General features: G+C 42.8%; 1 protein-coding gene across 1 annotated transcript in view; it reads left to right on the top strand.

Annotated features, from left to right (window-relative positions):
- Positions 1-14,140, top strand: part of LOC143788294 (uncharacterized) — an 84,860-nt gene that overhangs the window by 57,983 nt on the left and 12,737 nt on the right. Inside the window, exons 25-26 of the mRNA XM_077277833.1 lie at positions 11,671-11,722; positions 13,388-13,451. Coding sequence (XP_077133948.1) covers positions 11,671-11,722; positions 13,388-13,451 — 116 coding nt within the window. The remainder of the gene's footprint in view (positions 1-11,670; positions 11,723-13,387; positions 13,452-14,140) is intronic.

Here is a 14,140-nt window from a genome sequence, read left to right as displayed (position 1 = left end):
AACGAGGTTTAAATTTGGGAGACGAGACCTTCATAGGAACAAAGCGGGAAGAAAGCCATACCAAATCCCCAACGCGTAGTCGGGGACCCACACCGCGGCGGCGGTTGGCAAAGCGCTGAGCCTTCTCCTGTGACAACTTCAAGTTGTCCACCACATGATTCCAGATCTGCTGCAACCTATCCACCACAGAATCCACCCCAGGACAGTCAGAAGGCTCCACATGACCCGAAGAAAAGCGAGGATGGAAACCAGAGTTGCAGAAAAAAGGCGAAACCAAGGTGGCGGAACTAGCCCGATTATTAAGGGCAAACTCAGCCAACGGCAAGAATGTCACCCAATCGTCCTGATCAGCAGAGACAAAACACCTCAAATAAGCCTCCAAAGTCTGATTGGTTCGCTCCGTCTGTCCATTAGTCTGAGGATGGAAAGCAGACGAAAACGACAAATCAATGCCCATCCTACTACAAAAGGATCGCCAGAACCTGGAAACGAACTGGGATCCTCTGTCTGACACAATATTCTCAGGGATGCCGTGCAAACGAACCACGTTCTGGAAAAACGCAGGAACCAGATCGGAAGAGGAAGGCAGCTTAGGCAAAGGAACCAAATGGACCATCTTGGAGAAGCGATCACATATCACCCAGATAACGGACATGCCCTGAGATAGCGGAAGATCAGAAATGAAATCCATGGAGATATGTGTCCAAGGTCTCTTCGGGACAGGCAAGGGCAAGAGCAAACCGCTGGCACGAGAACAGCAAGGCTTAGCTCGAGCACAAGTCCCACAGGACTGCACAAATGACCGCACATCCCTTGACAAGGAAGGCCACCAAAAGGACCTGGCCACCAGATCTCTGGTGCCAAAAATTCCCGGGTGACCTGCCAACACCGAGGAATGAACCTCGGAAATGACTCTGCTGGTCCACTTATCCGGGACTAACAGTCTGTCAGGTGGACAAGACTCAGGCCTATCAGCCTGAAATCTCTGCAACACACGTCGCAGATCCGGAGAAATAGCTGACAAGATAACTCCATCTTTAAGAATACCAACAGGATCAGCGACTCCAGGAGCATCAGGCACAAAGCTCCTAGAAAGAGCATCGGCCTTCACATTCTTTGAACCTGGTAAATACGAGACAACAAAATCAAAGCGGGAGAAAAACAATGACCAGCGGGCCTGTCTCGGATTAAGGCGTTTAGCAGACTCGAGATACATCAGATTTTTGTGATCAGTCAAGACCACCACACGATGCTTAGCACCCTCGAGCCAATGACGCCACTCCTCAAATGCCCATTTCATGGCCAACAACTCCCGATTGCCCACATCATAATTTCGCTCGGCAGGCGAAAACTTCCTAGAGAAAAAGGCACAAGGTTTCATAACAGAGCAACCAGGGCCTCTCTGCGACAAAACGGCCCCTGCCCCAATCTCCGAAGCATCCACCTCAACCTGAAAGGGAAGTGAGACGTCAGGCTGGCACAAAACAGGCGCCGAAGTAAACCGGCGTTTCAACTCCTGGAAAGCCTCCACGGCAGCAGGAGCCCAGTTAGCTACATCGGAGCCCTTCTTGGTCATATCCGTCAAAGGTTTCACAATGCTAGAAAAATTAGCAATAAAACGACGGTAGAAGTTAGCGAAGCCCAAGAACTTCTGAAGACTCTTAACTGACGAGGGCTGAGTCCAATCAAGAATAGCTCGGACCTTGACTGGGTCCATCTCCACAGCAGAAGGGGAAAAAATGAACCCCAAAAAGGGAACCTTCTGTACACCAAAGAGACACTTTGAGCCCTTGACAAACAAAGAATTTTCACGCAAAATTTTAAAGACCAACCTGACCTGCTCCACATGCGAATCCCAATTATCAGAAAAAACCAAAATATCATCCAGATAAACAATCAAAAATTTATCCAGATACTTCCGGAAAATGTCATGCATAAAGGACTGAAAAACTGAAGGCGCATTGGAGAGCCCAAAAGGCATCACCAAGTACTCAAAATGACCTTCGGGCGTATTGAATGCGGTTTTCCATTCATCACCTTGCTTAATGCGCACAAGGTTGTACGCACCACGAAGGTCTATCTTGGTGAACCACTTGGCACCCTTAATCCGGGCAAACAAGTCAGACAACAGCGGTAAAGGATACTGAAATTTGACAGTGATCTTATTTAAAAGCCGATAATCAATACAAGGTCTCAAAGATCCGTCCTTTTTTGCCACAAAAAAGAATCCCGCACCAAGAGGGGAAGAAGACGGACGAATATGTCCTTTCTCCAGAGACTCCTTGATATATGAACGCATAGCGGTATGTTCAGGTACCGACAGATTAAACAGTCTTCCCTTAGGAAACTTACTGCCTGGGATCAAATCTATAGCACAGTCACAGTCCCTATGAGGAGGCAGTGCACTGGACTCAGACTCACTGAAGACATCCTGATAATCAGACAAATACTCCGGAACTTCCGAAGGCGTAGAAGAAGCAATAGACACAGGCAGGGAATCCCCATGAATACCACGACAGCCCCAACTTGAGACTGACATAGCCTTCCAGTCCAGGACTGGATTATGGGTCTGTAACCATGGCAGCCCTAAAACGACCAAATCATGCATTTTATGTAAAACCAGGAAACGTATCACCTCGCGGTGTTCAGGAGTCATGCACATGGTAACCTGTGTCCAATACTGCGGTTTATTTGCTGCCAATGGTGTAGCATCAATACCCCTAAGAGGAATAGGATTTTCTAATGGTTCAAGAGTAAAACCACAGCGCTTAGCAAATGAGAGATCCATGAGACTCAGGGCAGCACCTGAATCTACAAACGCCATGACAGGATAAGATGACAGTGAGCAAATCAAAGTTACAGACAGAATAAATTTAGGTTGCAAATTACCAACGGTGACAGGACTAACAACCTTAGCTATACGTTTAGAGCATGCTGAGATAACATGTGTAGAATCACCACAGTAGTAGCACAAGCCATTCCGGCGTCTATGAATTTTCCGCTCATTTCTAGTCAGGATTCTATCACATTGCATTAAATCAGGTGTCTGTTCAGACAACACCATGAGGGAATTTGCGGTTTTTCTATCACATTGCACCGAATTAGGTGTCTGTTCAGACAACACCATGAGGGAATTTGCGGTTTTGCGCTCCCGCAACCGCCGGTCAATTTGAATAGCCAGTGCCATAGTATCATTCAGACCTGTGGGAATGGGAAAACCCACCATAACATTCTTAATGGCTTCAGAAAGGCCATTTCTAAAATTAGCGGCCAGTGCACACTCGTTCCAATGTGTCAGCACGGACCATTTCCGAAATTTTTGGCAATACACTTCAGCCTCGTCCTGCCCCTGAGACATAGCCAGCAAGGCCTTTTCTGCCTGAATCTCAAGATTGGGTTCCTCATAAAGTAAACCGAGCGCCAGAAAAAACGCATCAAGATCAGCCAATGCCGGATCTCCTGGCGCCAGCGAAAAAGCCCAATCCTGAGGGTCGCCCCGTAAGAACGAAATAACAATTTTTACTTGCTGAGCAGAATCTCCAGATGAACAGGGTCTCAGGGACAAAAACAATTTACAATTATTCACGAAATTCCTAAACTTAAACCTGTCTCCGGAAAACAGTTCAGAAATCGGTATTTTAGGTTCTGACCTAGGATTTCTGATAACATAGTCTTGTATGCCCTGCACACGAGTAGCCAGCTGGTCCACACTTGTAATCAAGGTCTGGACATTCATGTCTGCAGCAAGCATAGCCACTCTGAGGTAAAGGGGAAGAAGAAAAAAAAAAAAAAACTCAGAATCTTCTTTCTTATAATCCCTCTTCTGCAATGCATTAAACATTTAATACTGGCCTGGCAAACTGTTATGACCCCAATGGCGAGGGTCTCAGAGGAACGTGGAAGTCTGCAGAATACAAAAATCCAGCTCATAGGGCAGTGGTAACTGGGTTGACCATATATCTACTCCTAACGCCAACACTAGAAGTAGCCGGGAATCATTCCTACGTTGATTCTAGATGACACGCGCCAGCCGGAGAATCTAGCTACCCCTAGTAGAGGAAAACAAAGACCTTTCTTGCCTCCAGAGAAGGGGACCCCAAAGCTGGATAGAAGCCCCCCACAAATAATGACGGTGAGGTAAGAGGAAATGACAAACTCAGAAATGAATCAGGTTTAGCACAGAGAGGCCCGCTTACTGATAGCAGAATAAAGAAAGGTAACTTATATGGTCAACAAAAACCCTATCAAAATCCACACTGGAAATTCAAGAACCCCCGAACCGTCTAACGGTCCGGGGGGAGAACACCAGCCCCCCTAGAGCTTCCAGCAAAGGTCAGGATATAGATTTGGAACAAGCTGGACAAAAATACAAAACCAAAACAAATAGCAAAAAGCAAAAGGCAGACTTAGCTGATATAACTGGAACCAGGATCAGTAGACAAGAGCACAGCAGACTAGCTCTGATAACTACGTTGCCAGGCATTGAACTGAAGGTCCAGGGAGCTTATATAGCAACACCCCTAACTAACGACCCAGGTGCGGATAAAAGGAATGACAGAAAAACCAGAGTCAAAAAACTAGTAACCACTAGAGGGAGCAAAAAGCAAATTCACAACAGAAACTTGCGAAAAGGACCATCGGAGTCTTTTGAACACTACCCCTAAAACCACCGGTAGAGATGACACCTGTGGATTTATTACTACATATTCTAACAGAGCCTACCAAGTAAGGAGTATATCACAAAAACATTGGTCCATCCTACAGATGGATGAAGACATTGGTGGTATTGTGAAATCAACGCCTTCAGTTACCTACAAAAAAGGCAGGTTGCTCAGGGATAGGCTTGTACATAGCCATTACACCACACAGGATGATAACATTTGGTTACAATCAACTATTAGAGGATATCATAGGTGTAACGGTTGTGTGGCCTGCAAATATATTTCCCAAACCAAGACCTTTCAAAGCAATATCACAGGGGTATCCTTTGATATCAGATCCTTTATAAACTACAGGTCCAAAGGGATTATCTATAAAATCAATTACCAATGTGGGATTGAATACATTGGTAAAAACAAGTGAGAATTCAGAAGGAGGGTGGGAGAACACCTGAGGGACATCACTAAGCAAAGAGTCACCCCAGTGGCGAGACACATTAATAAACTTCACCCAGGCAATCTGAGAGCGGTTAGCTTTGTGGGGATAGATCAACTGAAGTTACCACACAAGGGAGGTGATTGGGATTGTAAAATCCTACAAAAAGAGTCCTGATGGATTTTTCGGCTGAATAATGTTGCACCGAACGGGTTGTATGAACAACTTTCATACACTTGTTTTTTGTAGTGTAGGGCTTAACAGGGTCAGAATTAGGAGGGACAGCCGTCGTGGAGTGGGGGCGCCAATTGTTCAGGTTTTGTAGGGTGCCAACCTCCACTGTCAGGTAGTTTTCAGCCTAGACTAGTTGGTTTAACAGTTGGCATATTAGGCACATTAATCCCACCCCACTATTTACAACCTCCCCCTAATAATTAGTTTAAATAATTCCTTGACTTAGAGCCTTTTTCACCCATTTCGCATCCCTCGTCCCCTCATCCGCATGCCTGTTGCTCACTCTGTAATCTGTTTGTTCTGCCCTGACTGGTGCTTGCCTAATATGTGAGGGATTTCCTTCAATAGTAATAATAATAATTTGTTCTTGTCAATACAAATGCTGTTGATCCAGGGTTACATTATTCTGTGTATCAGAACACCTTGGCCTTCTGCCCTTACTGCTAATCATTATTATTTGGCTTTTTACCTGCTTTGCCCATTTTAGGGTGGTGATGGTGTAGTAATGTGATTGATACTCCCCACCAAGTATCTATTATGCATGTATCCAAATCACAATGTTAATGCTATGACCGAGATTTTGGCTCATATGTTCATTGTGTACATCTACTTCAATCAGGGAGGGTAGTGGGCAGTGTCTTTCTTTTTATATAGCCCATCCCCTGTATCATGAGTGCGCAATGCACTTCAATATAGCGGCGCCTACTAGTGCGTGTTGAATACATGCCTGGATCTAGGTCAGACGCGCTCGGAAGTGACGTTCACCCGGCAGTGACGCTTGCGGTCCATGATCAGAGCCCTGCGTTCCACCGACTGGAAGTGTTGATTTACACTTCCAGTGGCATTGCTGGCATTTAGATATATTTTCGGTGCTTCACTGCAGACAGCATGACACCCTAACACACCGCATAGTGGTCTGAGGACTATGGACCAGCGGCCTCGTGGTGCCATCATGGTGGGAGCCCCCACATTCATGCTATATACTTCCCTGAAGAATTCTGATTAAGGAAATGCGTTGGGAGCAGCACACCTTATTTGGAATTTACCCCCAATGGATTATCCTGACACAACATGTCGTCTGATCAGGTGAGAGTGTTCCATATTGTATCCGGGTTTAATACACACTCTCATTACCTATAGGGTTATATGCATGACCAGCAGGTCAGACTGTTTTTGTCTGCTGTGATTAACAGTAATGAATTTATGACATGATTATCTGACAATTGCACTCAGGTCTGCTATTATATTGCTTGTATGGTGTCATTTGTTGGATGTTGCCAGGACTTATTGTCCTATATGATGGTCAGTATTGATGTTACCATATGCTAACTAATGGTTGCTGTTTATATGTTGCACTATATTCTGCACTTTTGGTCCATGTGTCTGTCTAAGGTTTTTTTTGGCCTTTTTTTAAATTAAAAGTTAAGTTTTATTTTTCCACTAAATTGCTACTTTATTACCGGTATTATAGAGACAGCTGGTAGGAGAGCAACAGGCTACGTAGTCGAGTCTATGGATGACCAAATGTGTCTGCCTTTACCAACCATATTGTAATGTAACCAGATTCCTGACAACAGGTCAGAGATACCTACCCCTAAAGTGGCATGAGCATCCCTTCATCCTCATCTGAAGCTTATAGAACGCTTGATTTCCAGCCTTGACCCATAGGCTCAAATAGTCTTGTTCCTTGGGAGAGATATTCTACGAGTCCACAAGGTTAGACAACAGATCAATGGCTCACACAATGCTCCATATGCCCATAGACTCGACCGTGGATGGGTCATTCTAGGAGGGGTCTATTTAGGAGGTGCACACAAACTGACAGTGGTTAACAACATGCTTACCAGTACGCTCGAGAATGGATGTCCATCTCTCCTTCAACCATGTGAAAATCACTAATTTATAAAGCAGTTGCCACACAGCACATCAGCACCAAGTATCTTAGCAAGCCGTGTCTATGATGATTGCATCATGAATGGCAACCATGATCACCTTGAGTGTACGGTCTTCCACAAGACGAAAGAAGATAATCGTACAGCAATGTCATTTTAAGATAGACTGTTCCTTGAGATGATGGAGCAAGGAATGGTGCAGGACAAAACTAAGAGCTGGATTGCACCTCTACCCTTCAAATCTCAAAGACAATGCTTGCCTAACAACAGAGAACAAGTTTACAAACGATTTGTCTCCCTCAGGCACGGCTTCTGTAGTAAACCAGAGATGAGAGATCATTTCTTTACCTTCATGGAGAAGATATGTAAGAATATAATACAGACTTAGCACCTAAACTTCAAGACTCTGAAGAGCGCTGGCACCATTGTAAACATATTCACACAGCTCTCGATCTAGAGCAGCCAAAAAATGTAATTATCCGAGATGTACAGCATGAAAACTGCGCTAAAGAAATTGACTTGTGTAACCAACCAGAGACCAATGCCAAAAGATAGTGTTCTGAGGAAACTCCACCCAGTCATCGATGGAGATGGTTTCTTAAAAATAGGAGGATGCCTTAAAGAGGCAAAAATAGATTCTGCAGAGAAACATCCTATTATAGGTCCTGGACAACACCACATAGCTACACTGCTTGTTCAACATTACCACAAGTGGACAAAGCACCAAGGTTGTATGTTCATAGTGGGAGCCTTAAGAACATCTGGACTGTGGATAGTTGGAGCTAAGAGATGTGTTCATATTCATCTTTATCTGTGTTACTTGCAAGAAACTTTGTGGTATGTCACAGATTCCAAAGATGGCAGATCTTCCATATGACCGATTTAGCACAGATCCACCTTTCACCAACGTTGGTCTAGATGTGTTTGGTCCTTAGTCTGTGGTTGTCCGACAAACCAGAGGAGGCCACGCGAACCGGAAACGATGGGCGATTATGTTCACTTGTCTATCCATTAGAGCCGTCCACATAGGGGTAATCGAATCTATGGACACTTCATGCTTTATTAATGCTCTCCGGCATTTCAGTGCCATCAGAGGACCCGTCAAACATATTCGTTCTGACCGAGGAACAAACTTTGCAGCAAGAGAACTGCAACTCTCTTCCAACTTGGATAGGAATGATGTAGAAAAATATCTAAGTGTACAAGGGTGTACTTGGACATTCAACCCACCACGTTCTTCGTACATGGGAGGCGCATGGGAGAGAATGATAGGTGTGGCAAGGAGAATCCTCAATTCAATCTTCTTACAAGAAGGATCTGCAAGGCTAACGCAGGAAAGCTTGACAACTTTCATGGCAGAAGTGTCAGCCATCATAAACGCCAGATCGTTGACTCAGATTTCCAGTGATCCTGGTGATCCAACTGTTCTCACCCCAACCCTGCTGCTTACGCAGAAGACAGAACCTAATTGTTCTCCGCCTGGAGAATTTAATGTTAAAGACCATTACAGGACTCAATGGAGACAAGTACAGGGTCTCTCCAATGCTTTTTGGGACAAGTGGAAAAACAGTACTTGCCTACTCTGCAATAGAGGAGAAAGTGACAAACCAGCAAGCCTAAACTCCAGTCTGGCAATGGAGTACTAATGAAAGATTGTCAGTCTCGGAGAAAGGAAAGGCCATAAGGTCTCGTTACCCAGACGTTCCCGAGTACGTAAGGTAGAAGTAAAAATAGGGAAACAAGGCAAGACCAAATTGTTCCTCAAGCCAGTAGGGGAACTCGTTCTGCTGTTCTCGTCCAATAAACACAATAGTGACATCGGTTGACATCAAGCGGAGAGTGTTCTGTCCTAGCAGTATAATTGCTGTCTAAAGTTTAGTTATTTTTTTGTGTCTCAGTTATTACAGACATGTATTTTCTGTGTATATTAATCCTTCCTATATTTTTATATTGTAAGGTAACAGCACCATCTGCTGGCAATTTAGTATATACATTCTAGTTCAGTCTGCAATGTATAATGGGAAGTTCCTAGGGCATTGTGGGATTGTTCCTGTTGCATTGTGGTCTTATTATGACACTGTGAAAGGAACAGCAGCCATTGTTCCTGTATGATACTGAGGAGAAAACACACCACTAGTTTTTTTGTCATGCTCCTTGTAAATAGCCTGCTCTAAGCACAGTTAGTAAGCCATTATCTGTGTGTTACAGTCCTGTGTATATCAGTGTTTGCTGTATTAAATACATAGTCATCCACTCGTATATTACCTCATCTTACCGTGTATTGCAGACTATCTGTATTCTACATACTGTACAGTTATATATTCTGAAATGCTCCTGTTATTGAAAACGCATGAAAAATAGAGCATAATTTAGGTTACAACTTTACAGCCTCTTTTTCTTAAAGAAGACAGGGGGGTTTAGCTACATGTCTCATTACACACCGTGCTAACGTGTATGAGGACAGCATAACCTATGTAATAAAAAAAAATTGGGCAAAATTTGCCTTGTCAGTGTTTTGCCAATGGAAAGTTTTCACTTTAACCTCCATTGAATTATATGCGATAGAGATCTGTGATTAAACTTTTTCCCTTTATTAAAACACGAAGAAAGCAAACTATCAAGATTAGATGACCATTACTCCTTACTCCGTTCTCTGCCAACTCAATATCCAACAGTTCAGTTTGTGAAAAGGTAACTTTATGCAACCTCCTCCTTTCCTTGCACTGATGGCATCTTGTACAACAACTACCAAGGACATATCAGAATCTTCTGTGGAGTAAGAGTCCTCCATACTCGCTACATTAATCTTCAAACAATTTAATTACTTGACATTTTTTTAAATAATATACATTCATTTTTATTTTGTAGTGTTCCAGTGACTCCGGAACAAACAAAATAAGTAACACAAAGACCACCAGATCACAGATACCAAACAAATATAGATTATTTTTTATTTATATTATAAAAAAAAATCTAAAGTTTGTAAAAAATTTAAAAAAAAAGACCCATAAACCCATTTTCCGAGACCCATAGCGTCTCCTTTTCCAGATTTGTGGCTGAGTAAAGGCTTATTTTTTGTATGCCGAGCTGATGTTTTTATTGATACCACTTTAGGGTAGATATGAGGTTTTGATCACCTGTTATTGCATTTTATTGCAATGCTGCGGCAAACCAAAAAAAAAGGAATTTTGGCATTTTGTTTTTTTCTTGTTATGCTGTTTACCGGCTGGATTAATTTTTTTTATATTTTGCTAGATCGGGAACATGGTTTAGATTAAAAGGAATCACTTTTACTTTCATAGATAGCAGGAAATAAAAATGTTTGAAGTAAACTTTCAGAATGTAAAATCTTTTTGTACTTTTTGTCCCTTGTGACATCAGTGACATCATACGTTAACATAGTGATTATAACTTGGCCCTGTGGAAGCAATGCCACAGTGTTAGGCCACAATTGGAGGCCATTATGCCATTACCAGTAGAACCAGCCGCATCTTTTTAGAAATCTATGTATATTTAAAAAATAAATCACTACATTCAAATCATTAAAGGGTTTTTCGAAGTCCATTTGGATCCAAGAAAGCCTTATTGAGTAGACAGATTGACACCAGAGCGCTTGTCACAGAATTGAGACAAAACCAGCCATGAAAAATAAGTAACCTTAATTAATTTATTCATGGGAGTTAAATTCTATCTAGAACTGCCATCATATCCCACATTGTAAAAAATATTACAATGTATTGTTCATCTCCCTTGTTTGATACCATTGCGAAACTCGTGGAGAGAAAGATTCCTGGACAAAGACACGTTACTCCTTGAGGGATAAAACCAACCTGAGATGGATTCCCTATAAGGCCCCCTTCACGGGTCAGTGTCTCCAGTACGTGCAGTGACAATTTCTACAACTAATGGAGACACTTACACACGTAGACCCATGCAAATCTATGGGTCTGCACACGTCAGTGTGTTTCCACAGACCATGTGTCCATGTGCAAAACACGTAGACATGTCTGTTTTGCTGGCAGCATGGTCCGCAGTTTGTCCCGCACACTGATGACAATATTTGGCAGAGGCAAGTATCCATAATCTCAGCAGTGTCTGCTATTTCTTTGTATACTATTTATACTGTTCTTAGCATTATATATGCTGCGAAAAATACATAGACAATTTCAAATGTATTCTGAAAATCTAAAAACCAATTCGGTATGCGAATATTTTCAGATTATAAATCAGAAGGGTAATTTTTTTTGAGGAGAGAATACAATACTTGTCAACAGTCCCAATCTTGCAAAACAATGCTGCAGGGGAGTTTAGCCAAACTAAGCCCAAAAGTGGATGTTTGTGGGCACTTCTGGAGGATTTCATGTCTTGAATTTTGCACTATGAATGTTTACAAGTATGTAAAAGACCTATGATAGGTCTCACTCATCTCATGTTCTTTTCTTTTATCCAGTACAAGCCTCTTGTTCAACTACTGCAAGCGACTTACGAGAGTCACTCACTCAGTAAGTAATAAAAGTATTTACGTCCTGCGTAAACAAATGTACAACATTAAAGGTTATTTTCACTTTTGGTCTCAGTGGGAAAAACAAGATAATCTTGTAGTTATGATACCTTTTAATGACTAACAAAAATAAAATAAATGATGTTACAAAACAAGCTTTTTGAGTCTCGAAAGTTTGCTTTGTAACATTATTTATTTTACCATATTTTTGTTAACCATTAAAAGATATCATAACTACAAGATTATCTTGTTTTTACAACTCAGAGCAATGTTTTTTCAACTGGCTAACATAGTACCAAACCCTTTTTTTATTTCCACTTTTGGAAAACCCCTGTCTCCCCCCTGCAGCCGGGGAAAGATAGGGGTTTTCCAAAAGTGGAAGAAGTTTGTTAAGAGCACTTTTTTTACTCACCCTTCCCGCATCTAGGGATGAGCCTGCGATGCTGCTCCTGGTGTCTGTTATTGTCTGCAGCGCTGATGTTATGCAGATAGCGCTGCAGCCAATAACTGAACTCGTGAGCTCTACCTGAGTTGAGTTGGCTGAGGCTGTTAACGTGATGTCAGCTCTGCAGACAATAACGGACTTCAGGAGCAGGGGCAGAGACTCAGCTCTAGAGCTGGAGAGGGTGAGTAAAGTACAGTTTGGGTTTTTTTTTAAAACAAACTCCAGCTGGAGGACAGGGGTTTCCAGAAATTGAAAAAACTCTTTAAGGCATCATTCACATCTGAGATAGGTATTTCTGCAATTTGACAGAGTCTGCTGCAGAGGCTTCAATCCAGATGTGAACACAGCCAAAATAATTCTGTATAGTGGGGTAGCGGGAAGGTGAGTCCATAGTGGCAGTTGTCCTGATTTCCAAATATTATAGAGATGGTAAATTTTGGCCCCCCCTACCATGGTTGATGTGATCCAGGATGGCAGGACTATTCAATGAGCAGCTTACAAGCATGGCTTCAACTATCGGAGCATTGGAGGAGTGAGTGCCCGGCCTGCAGAAAACATGAGCTACAGATTAAGGGCTCATGCTCACTTGCGAGAAACTCGGATGAGTATCGCATGGCAATACCCAGCGCTGCACCTGGCACAGAGGAGCGGAGCGTGCAGTTGCATGTATTCCTATGCGGCCACACGGGCCGATCTCAATGCCGGCAGCATCGCCGGGTATTAACATGCGAGACTCATCCGAGTTTCGCACAATTGAGTATGAGAAATAAAGGCAGCACACGCTCTGCCAGCTGCATTGACTTTACAGACCTCAGCAGGTCAACAGTAGTGACTTTGCCTATGCAGAGTGCAGCAGCCGATGTAAATGACTGAGATGATAAAGAGCTCAGTATAACGGCTATGATTAAAAAGTGGTTAGGGAGGTACAAGGCCAGGAGTGGCACAGCCATATTGCACAACACCCTCCTCAGGAACAGCAGGACATATTAGGCAGCTCCTCCTTAGGGTGCACTGAGAGGCAAACCAAACATTTTGCAGTGCTTCTCTTCAGGAAAAAATGGAAATGTGATCTTAGCCTGACTTTAATGGCATCTGCATTTGTTTGGACTCTGAGAGTTCAATGTTCGGCGCAACAAAATACATATCTTGCACCGGTCGCTGACACCACTAATTCTGAATTAAAATAACTGATTAAATCATTGTTCTTTTTACATTTGTTAGTGTCCGGTGTCCATCTGGTTGCTTTGGAAATAAATTTCTTTGGGGAACAAACATCTACGCAGATGTAAGTTAAAAAACTATTTTGGGTAATGATATTTAGTTGCCACTGTTGTGGCCAACTCTGCCATCATAGATTTTTGGGGCCGACACAATGTATAGCTCAGTCATAAGTCTTCCTTGTGAACTCTATATACTTGTCGGGGTCCTGTACGTTCTGAGCTGCAGAAGCCAAAGAGACGACCTCAGAAATAATAATGTTAGTAAAGGTTTAATTGACAATCAAATATGGATTGTTGTTTACAGTAATATGAACACTTAGGATTTCTAACAAATAGGTCCAGATTTCTGCTGATTACATTCTTGTGACTTATTTAGAGGATTCATTGTTTTCTTTAGCTTTAAATCCATACATACAGTCTAGTGAGCTAGAACAGCACAGCTCTATATAGCGGGTAGCGGCCATTCTCAGGTACTGCAGCTCAGCTACAATTTCAGTAAATTGCATCTATGCAGCAGTACCCAAGAATAGTCACTAGAAAGTGTATGTTCTGCTGTTCCGGCTTTGGATACTGTTTACATCTCAAAGCAATGATGGTGTGGCCATTACAAGTGTCAGACGCCCACCAATCTGATAGATCTCCAATATACAGTGGGGGAAATAAGTATTTGATCCCTTGCCCTATCCTGGATCTCCTCATACCTTTCCAACCGCACATTCAGCGTCTCCCACTCCCACACTACCTCATCATCCCA

This window comes from Ranitomeya variabilis, chromosome 8 (assembly GCF_051348905.1).
Source record: "Ranitomeya variabilis isolate aRanVar5 chromosome 8, aRanVar5.hap1, whole genome shotgun sequence".
Lineage (NCBI taxonomy): Eukaryota > Metazoa > Chordata > Amphibia > Anura > Dendrobatidae > Ranitomeya > Ranitomeya variabilis.
Note: the sequence above shows the minus strand (reverse complement) of the source record. Positions and strands in the feature narration are given on the sequence as shown.